This window comes from Vicugna pacos, chromosome 12 (genome assembly GCF_048564905.1).
Source record: "Vicugna pacos chromosome 12, VicPac4, whole genome shotgun sequence".
Classification (NCBI taxonomy): Eukaryota; Metazoa; Chordata; class Mammalia; order Artiodactyla; family Camelidae; genus Vicugna; species Vicugna pacos.
This window is the reverse complement of record NC_132998.1, coordinates 35831545-35847803: the sequence shown is the minus strand read 5'-3', so window position 1 is coordinate 35847803 and position 16259 is coordinate 35831545. Positions and strand designations below refer to the sequence as shown.

General features: G+C 36.9%; 1 protein-coding gene across 3 annotated transcripts in view; it reads right to left on the bottom strand.

Annotated features, from left to right (window-relative positions):
* The window catches only part of CEP83 (centrosomal protein 83), a 103715-nt gene that overhangs the window by 59478 nt on the left and 27978 nt on the right, over window positions 1-16259 (bottom strand). For 2 of the 3 annotated variants that reach the window (XM_006197904.4, XM_072973235.1), the window contains exons 2-3: window positions 14814-15087; window positions 14247-14397 (exon numbers count right to left, since the gene is read on the bottom strand). In XM_006197904.4, the coding sequence (XP_006197966.1) occupies window positions 14247-14397; window positions 14814-14986 (324 nt within the window). In that variant the 5' untranslated portion in view covers window positions 14987-15087. Of the gene's footprint in view, window positions 1-14246; window positions 14398-14813; window positions 15090-16259 lie in introns of those variants that run through there. The other variant, XM_031683255.2, reaches the window with a different exon arrangement.

Sequence of the window (16259 nt, the reverse complement as noted above, 5' to 3'; positions counted from 1 at the left end):
AATAGAGATATATAGTAAAACATTTAGGGATGAGATAATATGATTTGCTTCAAAATAATCCAGAGGGGTCGAGAGACAGAGGTGAAGCACTTGAAGATAAAACAAGCCAGGCTCAGAGATGACAGTTATTGATGCTGGTGATAGGTACGTGGGGAGGTGTCATACTACTCTCTATACTTTTGTACTTGAGATATCCATGATTAAAGATTAATTAAAAATAAAAGTGTTTCGAGAGAAGAGGCAAGATGGCGGAGTAGAAGGACGCTTGTAAGTCACCCTCTCCCACAAATACACCAAGACCCACATCTACAGACCCACTCAGCCAACCAGAGCACCTGCGGAACTCCGACAGAACATCGCCCTCTTCAAAAGATAAAGACGCCAAAAATCTGGTAGAAGAAAAGGAAAAAAGAAAGAACAAAAGGCAAAGCAGCGCGGGACAGGTCCCGCGGGGAGGGAGCGGCAAAGGAGGACTGGCGCTCGCTCGCTGGGTCTCCCCTCTCCAACTGAGAGGCCAGTGGGACGGAGGGGGAGCCTCCGAGGATCGGATCTGTACAGAGCAGCCCTTGTCTGACAGAACTAAGTTAAACGGGCACAGAGCGTCCCCTCAATGCCCAGCCTGAGATGCGGGCTGGCAGCGGCGGGCAGGGCCAGGTTGCACAAGCCGGGCGGAGGACGGGGGCGGCTGCACGGAGGCAGCTCCGGGGGACTGCAAGGGGCTAGGCGCCATGGCTGTGGGTGTACAGGGCAGAACAACCTGGGCCCTCCATAAAACAGCAAGGTTGATGTGCTCTCGGGGGAAGGGTGCATACCCCCATCTCTGAAAACCCGCGGAAACTTTTCAGGGGAAGAGAGGCGGGGCCCAGGCACAGCCGCCATATTCTCCGGCGCTGAGCACCCAGGCGGGGGCAGGGGCGAAACCTGCATCCGCACCCAAGGGCTTAGCAGCCTCAAGGGCCAGACTGAGACGGGCCTACAACGCGGGGCAGATAGGATCCTTCCATCCTGGTCCCTCAGAGAACTTGCTCCACAAAAACAAACAAGGAGCTGGGTCTTGGCTCGGAGCAGGGACGAGGCTGCCCCTCGGTCTTCCCCGAGCCCACCCGCGGAGCGCTACCAGGGCGGAGGGCCGACCTGGGCAGAGCGCGCAGCCGCACAGAGCAGCAGAGCTACCGGCGGCGCAGGGAAAGGGAGAGCGCCCCCCCCCCCCACCGCCTGTCGGGCAGGAACACAGCCCCTGACCGAGGTGCTGGGAGGGGGCACGACCGGCCCTCCTGCCTGGCCAGTCTGCAACAGCTGACTGCGGCATCCGGAGGGGCAGTGACCCGCCCGCCCACAGCAGAGTAGAGCTGCATCTGACCCCGTGTTAGGAGGAGGCGCGATCTGCTTGCCAACAGGTGCTGGGAGCAGCACAGAAGAGGGCGCCAACGGAGGGCCTATGAAAACAAGCTGAGCTTCCAAAACAGGACGAAGACAGAAGGACTTCACATTAAAAGCACACAGACTCCAGGAGAACACCGACATACCTTTTTTTTTTTAATCTGTTTTTACCTGTTCTATTTTCAATTACTCTCTTAATTTTTACTTCTTAATTCATTTCTATTTCTCTTGGGGTTTGATGTCCTGTTATTGATTAGACACAGGTTTCAAATACATCTATTCATCTCCCCACCCCCTTTTTTTTTTTAAAGGTTTTAAAAGGACGTCTCAACCCGATTAATACTCTGCTTCAACTCGCTCTTCTATTATTCATTATACACTGTTTTCAAACCCTCTTTCTCCCTTCTTTTAAAAATCTTTCTCTCTCTCTTATTTTTTTTCTTTTTTTTTCCTAAGTTCTATTCCTAAATAGGCATTAGATAGATAAAATCCTTAAGATCCAAAACAGACAACTGATACTCCATAAACCACAGTGCGAGAGGTGTGAGCAAAATGAAGCAGAGAAACCTTTCCCAATTAAAAGAACAAGAGGAATCCCCTGAAAGATCAATGAAATAGACATCAATAGCCTACTAGATCAAGATTTCAAAAAAGGAGTGATCACATTGCTGAAGGAATTAAAAGAGATAGTGTTTAGAGATATAAAATATGTCAAAAATGAAATTGAAGCTATAAAGAAGAGCCAAGTAGAATGGGTAAACTCATTGACAGAGATGAGGAATGATCTAATAGCTGTGCAAAGCCGACTAGTTAATGCAGAGGAACGAATTAGTGATCTAGAAGACAGTGCAATAGAAAGCACCCATTCAGAAGAACTACAAGATAAGCAAATAAAAAATAATGATAATAGCATAAGGGACCTATGGGATAATATAAAGCGTCCCAATCTTCGCATAATAGGGGTCCCAGAAGGGGAAGAAGGATCAAAGGGGATTGAAAAGGTTTTTGAAGAAATCATGACTGAAAACTTCCCAAACTTAAAGAAGGAATCAGATATCCAAGTACAGGAAGCTCAGAGGGTCCCAAACAGGAAGAATCCAAATAGACCCACACCAAGACATATCATAATCAAGATAGCCAGAGTCAAGGATAAAGAAATGATTCTGAAGGCAGCAAGAGAAAAGCAAAGAGTGAACTACAAGGGAACCCCCATAAGGCTCTCAGCTGATTTCTCTACACAAACACTACAGGCCAGAAGGGAGTGGCAAGATATATTCAAAGCCCTGAATGAAAAAAAGATGCAGCCTAGGATACTTTATCCAGCAAGGCTATCCTTTAGGATAGAAGGAGAAATAAAGAGTTTCACAGACAAAAAAAAAGCTGCAGTAGTTTAGCAACACTAAACCCATGCTAAAAGAAATACTGAAAGGGCTATTCTAAATAGAAAAGCAGCAGGATGCTACAGAAATGAGAAACGTACAACTGGAAAGGTGATAACTCATGAATTACAAATAAAGAAAACACGAAATTATAAAAGAAGACATACAAATCACTGAGAGTGGGAGAGGGAGGCAGGGAAATATAGAATTTTTTTTTCTTTCTTTTTAAAATTTTTTTTAACAGTAGGATGGGTTTGAGATCATGTTATTATCAGTTTAATAAAAAGTTATAGTAATAGGTTAATAGATTTACAAAAAAGGGTAACCACAAGTCAAAAATTTACAAGGGAGTCACAAAAATTAAATAAAATCCATGATAATACAAAGGAAAATTACCAAACCACAAAAGGAAGAAGAAAGGAACAAAGAGGATATACCAATTCAACTGCAAAGATAAGTTCAAAATGGCAATAAACACACATCTATCATTAATTACTGTAAATGTTAATGGACTAAATGCTCCAGTCAAAAGACATAGAGTGGCAGACTGGATAATAAAGCAAGAACCTTCAATATGCTGCATACAAGAGACCCACTTTAGGGAGAAGGACACATATAGATTGAGAGTGAAAGGATAGAAAAGGATATTCCACGCAAATGGAAAAGCCAAAAAATCAGGTGTTGCAGTACTGATTTCAGACAAAACAGACTTTAAAACAAAGGCCATAAAGAAAGATAAAGAGGGACATTTTATAATGATTAAAGGAGTGATACAAGATGAAGATATTACACTCATTAATATATATGCACCCAATATAGGAGCACCTAAGTACATACAAGAATTACTAACAGAGATAAAGGGGGATATTGATGGGAATACAATCATAGTTGGAGATTTTAACACTGCATTAACATCACTAGACAGACCTTCCAGACAGAAAATAAACAAGGCAACAGAGAAATTAAATACTACAATAGAAAAACTAGATTTGGTGGATATTTTCAGAGCATTACACCCCCCAAAAATAGGATATACATTCTTTTCAAGTGCACATGGAACATTTTCCAGGATCGATCATGTACTTGGACACAAAAGAAACCTCAACAATTTTAAGAAGACAGAAATTATCTCAAGCATCTTTACTGACCACAATGCCATGAAACTGGAAATCAACAACAGAGAAACAAAGGAGAAAAAAAGGAAAGCATGGAGATTAAACAATATGTTATTGAAAAAACAATGGATCAATGAGGAAATCAAAGCTGAAATTAAAAAATACCTTGAGACAAATCATAATGAAAGCACAACCACTCAAAACCTATGGGACACAGCAAAGGCAGTGCTAAGAGGGAAGTTTATAGTGATACAGGCCTTCCTCAAAAAAGAAGAACAATCTCAAATAAACAAGTTAACCCACACCCTGAATGAATTAGAAAAAGAAGAACAAAAAGCCCAAAAAGCAGCAGAAGGAAGGAAATAACAAAGATCAGAGAGGAATTAAATACAATAGAGATTAACAAGACCATAGAAAAAATCAACCAAACCAAAAGCTGGTTTTTTGAAAAAGTAAATAAAATCGACAAACCTCTGGCCAAACTCACAAAGAAGAAAAAAGAGAGAGCACAAATTAGCAAAATAAGAAAGGAAAATGGAGAAATTACAACAAACAAAATAGAAATACAGAATATCATACGAGAATATTATGAAAAACTATATGGAACCAAACTGGATAACCTAGAGGAGATGGACAAGTTTCTGGAAACATACTGTCCACCAAAACTGAATCAAGAAGAAACTGAACACTTGAACAATCCGATCACTAGAAAGGAAATAGAAATAGCAATTAAAAACCTCCCTACAAATAAAAGTCCAGGACCGGATGGCTTCACCGGGGAATTCTACCAAACATACAAAGAAGAACTCATACCAGTCCTTCTCAAACTTCCAGACGATTGAAAAGGAGGGAATACTCCCAAACTCATTCTATGAAGCCACCATCACCCTGATACCAAAACCAGGCAAAGACACTACAAAAAAAGAGAATTATAGGCCAATATCACTGATGAACATAGACGCCAAAATCCTCACCAAAATTTTAGCAAATAGAATCCAACAACACATAAAAAAGATTATACATCATGACCAAGTGGGGTTCATCCCAGGGACACAAGGCTGGTTCAACATACGCAAATCAATCAATGTAATACATCACATCAACAAGAGAAAGGACAAAAACCACATGATCATCTCAATCAATGCAGAAAAAGCATTTGATAAAATTCAACACCCATTTATGATAAAAACTCTCGCCAAAGTGGGTATAGAGGGAACATATCTCAACATAATAAAAGCTATATATGACAAACCTACAGCCAGCATAGTTCTCAACGGTGAAAAACTCAAAAGCTTCCCACTAAAATCTGGGACAAGACAAGGATGCCCACTATCACCACTCCTATTCAACATAGTCCTGGAAGTCCTAGCCACAGCAATCAGGCAAGAGAAAGAAATAAAAGGGATCCAAATTGGAAAAGAAGAGGTAAAAGTGTCATTATATGCTGACGACATGTTACTATATATAGAAAACCCTAAAAGGTCCACACAAAAGCTACTAGAGCTGATTGAAGAATTCAGCAAGGTAGCAGGTTACAAAATTAATGTTCAAAAATCAGTTGCATTTCTTTACACTAATGATAAATCAACAGAAAAAGAAAGTAAAGAAACAATCCCCTTTAAAATAGCACCCAAAGTAATAAAATATCTGGGAATAAATCTAACCAAGGAGGTAAAAGAATTATACACAGAAAACTATAAACCATTGATGAAGGAAATTAAAGAAGACTTTAAAAAATGGAAAGATATTCCATGCTCTTGGATTCGAAGAATCAATATTGTTAAAATGGTCACACTGCCCAAGGCAATCTACAGATTTAATGCAATACCTATCCAATTACCCAGGACATATTTCACAGAACTAGAACAAATCATAATAAAATTTATATGGAACCATCAAAGACCTAGAATTGCTAAAGCATTACTGAAGAGAAAGAAAGAGGCTGGAGGAATAACTCTCCCAGACTTCAGACAATACTATAGAGCTACAGTCATCAAGATGGCATGGTATTGGTACCAAAACAGACATATGGACCAATGGAACAGAATAGAGCCCAGAAATGAACCCACAAACTTTTGGTCAACTCATCTTTGACAAAGGAGGCAAGAGTATACAATGGAATAAAGACAGTCTCTTCAGCAAATGGTGTTGGGAAAACTGGACAGCAGCATGTAAAACAATGAAGCTAGAACACACCCTTACACCATATACAAAAATCAACTCAAAATGGATTAAAGACTTAAACATAAGACAAGATACAATAAACCTCCTAGAGGAAAACATAGGCAAAACATTATCTGACATACATTTCAAAAATTTTCTCCTAGAAGAAATAAAAGCAAGAATAAACAAATGGGACCTAATGAAACTTACAAGCTTCTGCAGAGCAAAGGAAACCAGAAATAAAACAAGAAGAAAACCTACGGAATGGGAGAAAATTTTTGCAAGTGAAACCGACAAAGGCTTGATCTACAAAATACATAAGCAGCTCATACGACTCAGTAAGAAAAAAATAAACAACCCAATCCAAAAATGGGCAGAAGACCTAAATAAGCAATTCTCCAAGGAAGACATACAAATGATCAAAAAGCACATGAAAAAATGTTCAATGTTACTAATTATCAGAGAAATGCAAATCAAAACTACAATGAGGTATCACCTCACACCAGTCAGAATGGCCGTCATTCAAAAATGCAAAAATGACAAATGCTGGAGAGGCTGTGGAGAAAGGGGAACCCTCCTACACTGCTGGTGGGAATGCAGTTTGGTGCAGCCACTATGGAAAACAGTGTGGAGATTCCTCAAAAGACTAGGAATAGACTTACCATATGACCCAGGAATCCCACTCCTGGGCTTGTATCCAGAAGGAAATCTACTTCAGGATGACACCTGCACCCCAATGTTCATAGCAGCACTATTTACAATAGCCAAAACATGGAAACAGCCTAAATGTCCATCAATAGGTGACTGGATAAAGAAGATGTGGTATATTTATACAATGGAATACTACTCAGCCATAAAAACCGACAGCATAATGCCATTTGCAGCAACATGGATGCTCCTAGAGAATGTCATTCTAAGTGAAGTAAGCCAGAAAGAGAAAGAAAAATACCATATGAGATCGCTCACATGTGGAATGTAAAAAACAAAAACAAAAACAAACAAACAATCAAAAACAAAGCATAAATACAGGACAGAAATAGACTCATGGACAGAGAATACAGACTTGTGGTTACCAGGGGGGTAGAGGGTGGGAAGGGATAGACTGGGATTTCAAAATTGTAGAATAGATAAACAAGATTACACTGTATAGCACAGGGAAATATACACAAAATGTTATGATAAATCACAGAGAAAAAAATGTGACAATGAGTGTGTATATGTCCATGAATGACTGAAAAATTGTGCTGAACACTGGAATTTGACACAACATTGTAAAATGATTATAAATCAATAAAAAATGTTAAAAAAAAAAAGTGTTTCCATTTCCAGTAGTTGGAATAGAGACCAGCTTTACCCTGCTCCTTGAAACAAATGAAAAACTGAACGAAAATCAAACAACAGTTTTCAAGACACTGGACATAATGAAGTGGCAAAGATCACTAAGAAACAGCTTCTGGGCCATGGCAAAGGAAGGGATATTCAGGCAGAGTCTGATGGACTCCCTAACTTGTAGAGATGATACCCAGAATCCAGGGAGACTAGTGTGGCTAGAGTCATAAGACAGAGTAACAGAAAGGAGGGTAGCAAAAAAAAAGAAAATTATGAAGATCTGCAAAAGGTTCCTCTTGACTCATTCAGCAGAGTACTGATCAGCACATGCATGTAAGGAAAATACCTGAGGCCAGGCGAAAAGCCACCTGAAAGGATTAGAGGGAAGAGTACTCAGAGTTCACAGTTCCTTTTCCCAAAAGCCAGAATGAAAACTTCATCTTAGAGTTATGAGTACTCAGAAGGGTCTCAGTAGTGGGACATTATCAGCACTAAACACCAATCTGCTCCCACTTAACAAATCTTAAAAGCAAGGCCCAGAAAGTCAAAACTATTTCCAAGTAACTGTCCCAGACAAAGCCCAAGAAAATTAATCAGAATATAAAAATATTTAGCACTCAGCAAAGTAAAATTTACAATGTCTAGCATCCAATAAACATTTACAGGCATAAAAGACTTAAAAAATTTAACCAAGGAGGTGAAAAACCTACATAGTGAAAACTGGAAGACACAGATGAAAGAAATGGAAGATACCAAAAACATGAAAAGATACTCTATGTTCATGGACTGGAAGAATTAATATTGTTAAAAAGTCCATACTACCCAAAACAATCTACAGATTCAAAGAAGTCCCTATCAAAATTTCAATGGCAGATTTCACAGAACCAGAATAAATAATTCTAAAATCTGTATGGTACCACGAAAGACCCTAAATAGCCAAAGCAATCTTGAGAAAGAAGAACAAAGCTGGAGGTATCACACTCCCTGATTTCAAACCACACAACAAAGGCATAGAAATCAGAACAGTGTGATACTGGCACAAAAACAAATACACAGATCAAAGGAACAGAATTGAGAGCCCAGGAAATAACCCACAGATATATGGACAATTAGTCTATGACAAAGGAGCAAAGAAATACAATGGAGAAAGGACAGTCCCTTCAATAAACTTTGCTGGGAAAACTAGACAGCTACATGCAAAGAATAAAACTAGGCCACTATTCCACAGCATACACAAAATTAACTTCAAATGGACTAAAAACTTGAAATTTAAGATCTGAAATCATAAAAGCCTAGAAGAAAACACAGGTGGTATCTTCCTTATTGACACTGGTCTTAGCAGGGTTAGACACCAAAGGAAAGGAAAACAAAAGCAAAAACAAATGGAACTGTATCAAACTTAAAAGCTTCTCCACAGCAAAGGAAGCCATCGTCAAAACAAAAGTCAGCCAACTAAATGGAAGAAGATATTTGCAAAACATATATCCAATAAAAGTTAACATCCAAAATATATAAAGAACTCATATAACTCAATAACCAAACACACAAGCAACCCAATTTAAAAATGGGCAGAGGGTCTTGGGCATTTTTCCAAAGAAGACATACAACTAGCCACAGACACATGAAAAGATGCTCAACATCACTAATCATCAAGAAAATGAAAATCAAAACCACACTGAGGTATCACCTCACATCTATCAGAAACAATAATTATCAAAAGAACAACATATGAGTGTCGGTGAGGACATGGAGTAAAGGGAACCCTGTTGCACTCTTGATGGGAATGTAAATTGGTGAAGCAACTACAGAAAACAGCATAGAGGTTCCTCAAAAATTAAAAATAGAACTACCATATGATCCAGTAATTACACCTCTGAGTATTTATCTGAAGAATACAAAAACACTAATTCAAAAATATATACAAATCCCTATGTTCACTACAGCATTATTTACAATAGTCAAAGATATGGAAACAACCTGAGTATCCAGTGATGGATGAATGGATAAATAGAACGTGGTATATACACACAATGGAATATTAGTCATAAAAGAATGAAATCCTGCCATTTGTGACAACATGGTTGGACCTTGACGGTTTTATAATAAGTAAAATAGATGGAGAAAGACAAATACAATACGATTTCATTCATATGTGCAATTGAACATACACACATACCAATGAACAAACACATAGATACAGAGAACAGATTAGTGGTTACCAGTGGAGAAGAGGGTTGGGGGTGGGCAAAATTGATGAAGGGGTCAACTGTATGGTGATGGATGGTAACCAGACTTGTGGCGGTGATCACTCTGTACTGTATATAGATGTTGAACCATGCTGCTGTACATCTGAAGCTTCAATACAAAAATAACTTTTTAATATACCAGAACGAAAAGCCTGAAAATACTACCCACAGTAAATATGGAAAGAAAACCAATCAACACCAACCCAGAAGTGATACAGATGCTAGAATTACCAAAGACATTAAAGTAATTATAACTGAATTCCATATAAAGCTAGAGTAAAGACTCAACATCATAAGGAAAGTATGAGAAAGACCAAAATTGGACTTCAGGAAAAATATTACAATTTCTGGGATGAAAAATGCACTATTGGATTAATGGCAGATTAGACACTGCAGGAGAAAAGATCAAAGAACTTGAAGACATGACAACAGGAACCACCAAAAGTGAAACAAGGAGACAAAAAAGATTAAAAATGAACAAATGAGGTGGGGCAACAGCTCAGTGGTAGAGTGTATGCCTAATGTGTACAAGGTCCTGAGTTCAATCCCCAGTACCTCCATTACAACAAATAAAAATAAAATAAACAGAACATCAATGAGCTATGGGAGAACTTTAAGTGGCCTAATAGCTGACTCCCTGAAGGAGATAAAATAGGAGGCAAAAAAAAAAAAATGTTTTGAGAAGTAGTATCTAAAAATTTTCTAAATTTGATGAAAACTATAAACCCAGACACCCAAGAAGCTCAATAAATCCCAAGCACCAGAAACATGAAGAAAAGTACCAAGGCATGTCAATCAAATTGCTGAAAAGCTGCAATAAAGAAAAAACCTTAAAAGCTGCCAAGAAAAAAAGACACTGCAAAAACAGAACAAAGATAAGGATGACAGCAAATATGTGAAACAAAAGAGCAACATCTTTAAGTATTAGGGGAAAAACTGTCAATCTAGAATTTAATACTCAGCAAAAATATCTTTAAATAATTTCTTTTATAAAAGCTGAAAAAATTTCTCACCAGTATTTCTGCACTATAAGAAATGTTAAAATCTTAAGATGGTAGGAAAATGATACTGATGGAAATACGGATCTACACAAAGGGAAAAAACAACACTGGAATTGGTAACTACACAGGAGACTTGTGACTTATGAGGTCTCTGATAACAAAAAAAATCTTATGATTAGAGACTCTTATCTCATAAGAATTTTATTAAAAACAAGCACACATAAAAAAACTATTTTCCTCCCCTCTCCCTCAAAGCCAACATACACTAAAGGAATAGAATCAGAGGATTATCCCAGCGCCATCTTAGGAGGAAGTTATGCTGTGTCTCAGACTTCTAATGGAATACTGCCACTATTTGTCTCAAAAGAAGCTTAAAAAAATGTTTTATCATGTAACTGTCTATGTGTCATTACCTATATTAAATCTATAAAAGTAAGTCATATTAGCACTACAAGATTTATCATATTAATACAAAATAGACCAATATTTTCCAAAGAATGTTTTAATTTAAGAGGGCAAATATTGCAGTGCCAGAGATTCTTAAAAAATTGACCGAGTAGTAAATTTTGCTCTGAGCTTCCTAGATAAATAAATAGGAAACATACTGGATTACATAGATTTTGTTGCCTGGCACAAAGAAAGTACATACATTTTTGGTAAAGTAATTTTTAAAAATTTTTGTCAGAAATCTATAAAACAGATCCCATATTTTTAAAAAAGGTTTTGCTAATATATTACATAATGACGATACAATAACAACAGCTAACACATTCTAATCACTCACCACATCAAAGCACTGTACTAACACTTTCTATGCATTCTCATTGCATCTTTACAATCACCCTATGAGCTAGGCACTATTATTATTCCTATTCACTACCACTACACAAATGACACAGAAATCTTCTTCAGATGGATGTTTTATATTGCTATTTCTATAAAAGCCAAAGGGATATTAAATCTTAACTCAGAAAAGGCATTTTGCATGTAGACAATATAATACATGTGTATTTTAAAAATAATCACCTTTCATAAAACCTTCATCAAAGTATTTCTCCCGGATTTTACTTTGTTGAATTTACTTAACTACAATTTGTACAAATTGCAAGCATCCATTAAAGCAAATAGCTAAATTGCTTCAATATGTGTTATGTATGTAGAGCTGTTTCTTTCAGTTATTTTTTCCAGGTAAATATCACACAGAAATCAGACATGTTAATCTTGAAAAAGAGAAACTTTACCAGACAAACTGTATCTGTAAGCAAACATCTGTGAAGTTATCACATGGAGAAATGTCCAAAGTTCCTTTACATAGGTCCAAGGAACAGTACAAGAACCAAACGGAGGCTAACGGGGAGAATTATTTCATTTCACTATGAGAGAGAAAATGCTTAATATACTCCAATCCATAAACGGAGGTGGGTCACTCTGCAAGTTCACTTTGTTCGCTAGCACTGAAAGCACTGACGCAGAGAATGAAGAGCTCTGTGCCACAGATGTTCCAAACAGGAATTCTGCTTTGGATGGTGTTACCAGTTTTCTAGATTTGCCATGAAAAATACCACAAACTGAGTGGCTAAAAAAAACCAGAAATTTATTGTCTCACAATTCTGGAAGCTAGATGTCCAAAATCAAGGTGTCAGCTAGGCCGTGCTCCCTCTGAAAATCATATGGAAGAATCCTTCCTTGCCTTGTCCGAGCTTCTAGTGATGTGCTGGCAATCCCTGGTGTTCCCTGGCAGATGCAGCACTTCAGTCTCTGCTTTTGTCACCACAAGACGTTCTTTCCGCCCCTACCCCCTACACACCCCTCACCCATGTGTTTCTGTCTCTAAGTCTGTTCTCTTCTTCTAGGGACATCAGCCATACTGGATTAAGGGCCCATCATACTTCAGTATGACCTCATCTTAACCTAATTAATTACACTGGCAAAATCCTATTTCCAAATAAGGTCACATTCTGAGCTACTGGAGTTAGAACTTCAACTTATCTTGGTATGTTTCATAACAGATATGAAAGAGAACTAGATGATTAACAACTCTAAGGTGCTAAGGCTACATATGAGACAAGAAGTGCAACATATTATATACAAACAGAACAATTCTGACTCATTCATTTATTCTATTTATTTATGTCATTCACTTAACAGATATTTGCAAGGTGTCATCCTGGAGACACACTAAAAAGAAGTTCCTGCCCTCACAGAGCCTGTACTCAAATAGAATAAAAACTGCCATTATTAATGAGTATCTACTAAGTGCTAAACACTACTAAAAATATACAAGTTATCATTATCTCATTAGTCCTCACAAAAACCCTGTTAGGTAACAACTCTTATGCCTTTTACCACATAAGAAAATTAAGACACAGAAATATAATTATTTGTTGAAGGTCATTTTATCCCTGGTGAACTGACCCTTTTTTGGGTTATAAAAATATTCTTGTTACCTTAAGAGATACTCTTGTCTTGGAGTCTATTTTATCTGATATTAATACAGCCACTCCAGTCTTCTTAAGCTTACTGTTTGCACGTTGTTACAAATAAGCATGTCTACATACTACTCTCATGAAACAGAGTAATTATATCCTCAGTGCCTGAAGAATACTTTTAAGACCTTGGGTTCAGTGCACACAGATTTCATTCATACAGGCCTCTCAATTTTTGCAAAACAAATTAATCCATCACTTCGTTTAAGTTACATTTCCCTCTTCAACTCACACTTCTGAGGTTTTTATTTGCTGAAATGTCCTAAACATGTATACCTAGGAATGAAACAGTAAGTACAGTAGAGGTTCCAACCCAAGCCTAGTGGTGATATTCCCAACAGAGGAAGATTTCGAGAAGATACTGTGAAAAACTTACAACACTGCTGTCTAAGGAATCCATGAATTGAGCGATATGCCATATTGGATGACCTGAAAGATGGCTTTTTATTCTACCAACCCATGACTCCAGTATTAATACCTTACTGTAGCAAGCACTAGATAAGTAGAAGTACACAGTGGGTGCTACCTAGAGGCAATAAGAAAATATCACTACTAACACCTACTAATTTGAAATGTATAGTTAGTTTGACTGGTGCTCAAGTTAAGCTTTGTGCTACTTTCTAGGCAAATGGAAAATGAATAGTGTGAAAAATATCTAAACAAAATGCAGTCAGTACCTTAGTACCAACTATTTGTTGCTTTAAAAACTTTATTTACCTTATATTGTGCACACAAATTATGTGCACACATTGTTTTTACAGTGTCTTTTAAGAAGTTCCTTATTATTCATTTTTAGCTCAGTTTCCATTATAATACTTAAAGGAAAATAAGTAAATCTTTATTTTTAGAAAGGATTTTTTTTTAAATTTTAAGTTTTTATCAATTCAAACTGGCCTTTTCTCCAATTATTCTGAAGAGCAAGATTATATTTAAATCAGAACAGAAAGTATAATATAAATTTACATAAAATAAGTTTTATAGCTAACCCTACATGATAGCTAACATTCTAGAGTATATGAAAGAAGACTAAATTACACCACCTGTATATATAACAAAATACTCACTAAGAATATAGAGAGAATTTACCAAAACTACTTACTTATGCTAAACATCTGATTACTTTTATACTAACTCAAATGTATCTTACCTGCAGCTTCATTTCTTCCAAGACTTTAGTTTTCTCTACTAATTCACCTCTTAGCTCTTCAAGCAGCTGCTGAAATTTTTCCTGGTGAGTTTGCTTTTCATTTAACAGGCGCTTGAGTTCATTCTGTAACTTTATGTATTCATCTTGCAACCTGATTTTTAGAAAAAGAAGAATTCAATTTTAAACGTATCCTTTGCTTTCTAATTGTATTACTTTATGTAAAGTCAACCAACACTACAGAGCAAGACCAATATCATATATTCCATTAAACTTGCAAATATCTTTGCTTTACAGAGTTCTATTTAATTATTAACACTGCAATCTCTGAATGCAGTTTTACATTGGGGGGGGAACACACTGAATTTCATGTCTTGCTACTTTCAAGATAAGACTTAAATAAATTTACAACCTTGATTTAAAACAAAAAAAATTACTATATTAAAAAAGGTTTAAATGTATACTGTATACTGCAAAATAACAAAATTACTCCATATGTTTCAAGGTAAATATTCAGACAAAATAAAAATTTTTAATCAAAACTCTCCGCTGTAAATTTAAGTAATTTACCTTGTGTGTTCAGTTTTCAGAGTCTGATAATTAGTTTTATGATGCTCACATCGTAATCGTTCATCAATTAACATTTTTTGGAACTCAGATTGAGAACTTGTCAGCCCACTGTCTCCACCGGGAGGAAAAATGGTGGGAAAAGTGTCCATATTGGTAAATGAGCTGACAACCATGTAAAAGTAAGTTCTGGCTTCCTTATTGTCTTAGTTTTCTTTCCAAGAGTATTTTCCACTTCCTTCTTGCTAAGACAGAATCTCAGGAGGCCAAATTATACCTGCAGAAAGAAATACACTTAATTAGTGATCACTGAACTCCTTCAGGTTATATATATTTTTATCATTTATTATTCTCCTTGTCATTTTATAACAAAACTCAGTTTTCAGATTTTCAATTGTGCAAAAACAAAATTCAAGAATAAAGTTGAATCATACTTTAAATTTTCCTTACTTCCATGCAAAGTTTCTGTGACCATCAAGGTCACATCTTCAAGCATTAACCTAACTAGAAGTACTGACAAGTACTGACTCTTCCAGTTTAGGTACTCCTGGATTCATAAACCATGAATGTTTGTTTCTTGAAGATACCAAGGTAAACTTCACACTTGGATTCTGATACAAAATCCATACTCTGAAATCAGGGGAAAAGCTATTTGGAACTTGACAAGTGGCTGGGGAGAATCACTGTCTTCACAAACATGACCTTCAGCAAGCAATTATGTCTGTGATCAATGCTACAGAGGGTCTTTTATTTGACACAAGGTGAACTGCACTTAGGCTGCAGATTCAGAGGAGAAATCAGTCAACACATAAATATTGATCATCTATGCACTGTGCTAATAAGAACAGGAAACTAAATCACCTCAGCTATCTCCAAAAGCACTGATCCAAAATTATGGAAGTAACTAAATGTTTGCATATCCAGAAGTTAAAAAAAAAAAAAGACAAGTGTACTTACTGTAAATAATTACAAACAAAAAATTTAATCAAAATATTTCTGACCTTTTTAACTTCATTAATCTTTCTCAGGACTATTATATACATTTTTTCCCAACGGTGTCTCCCTTAGTCATGGGTGAGTATTAATTACTTTTTTTTTTTACTACAAGAGATGATCTTTAGCCTACACAAACCAACCATTAAATTACTGAGTCTTGACTGAATACACCATTTCTGATAAATTAATGTGATGTCTACATATTACATAAAAAGACTTTCATTAAACTAAAATTGGACTTGCTTTGGTTTCCTGCTTTGCCTATTTTAAAAGAGGCGGGGAAAGTCCTTTAAGGACACTCACTCCTTATTCTTAGGTTAAATGTGTATAGGGATTCAACCTTTGCAAATGCCACAGCCACAACATTATTCTGTCTAGAGCATATATTTGGTATGGAGTTAATAAATTGGATCATAAAATTGGCATGTAATTTTGATTCTGCTCTTTGATCCA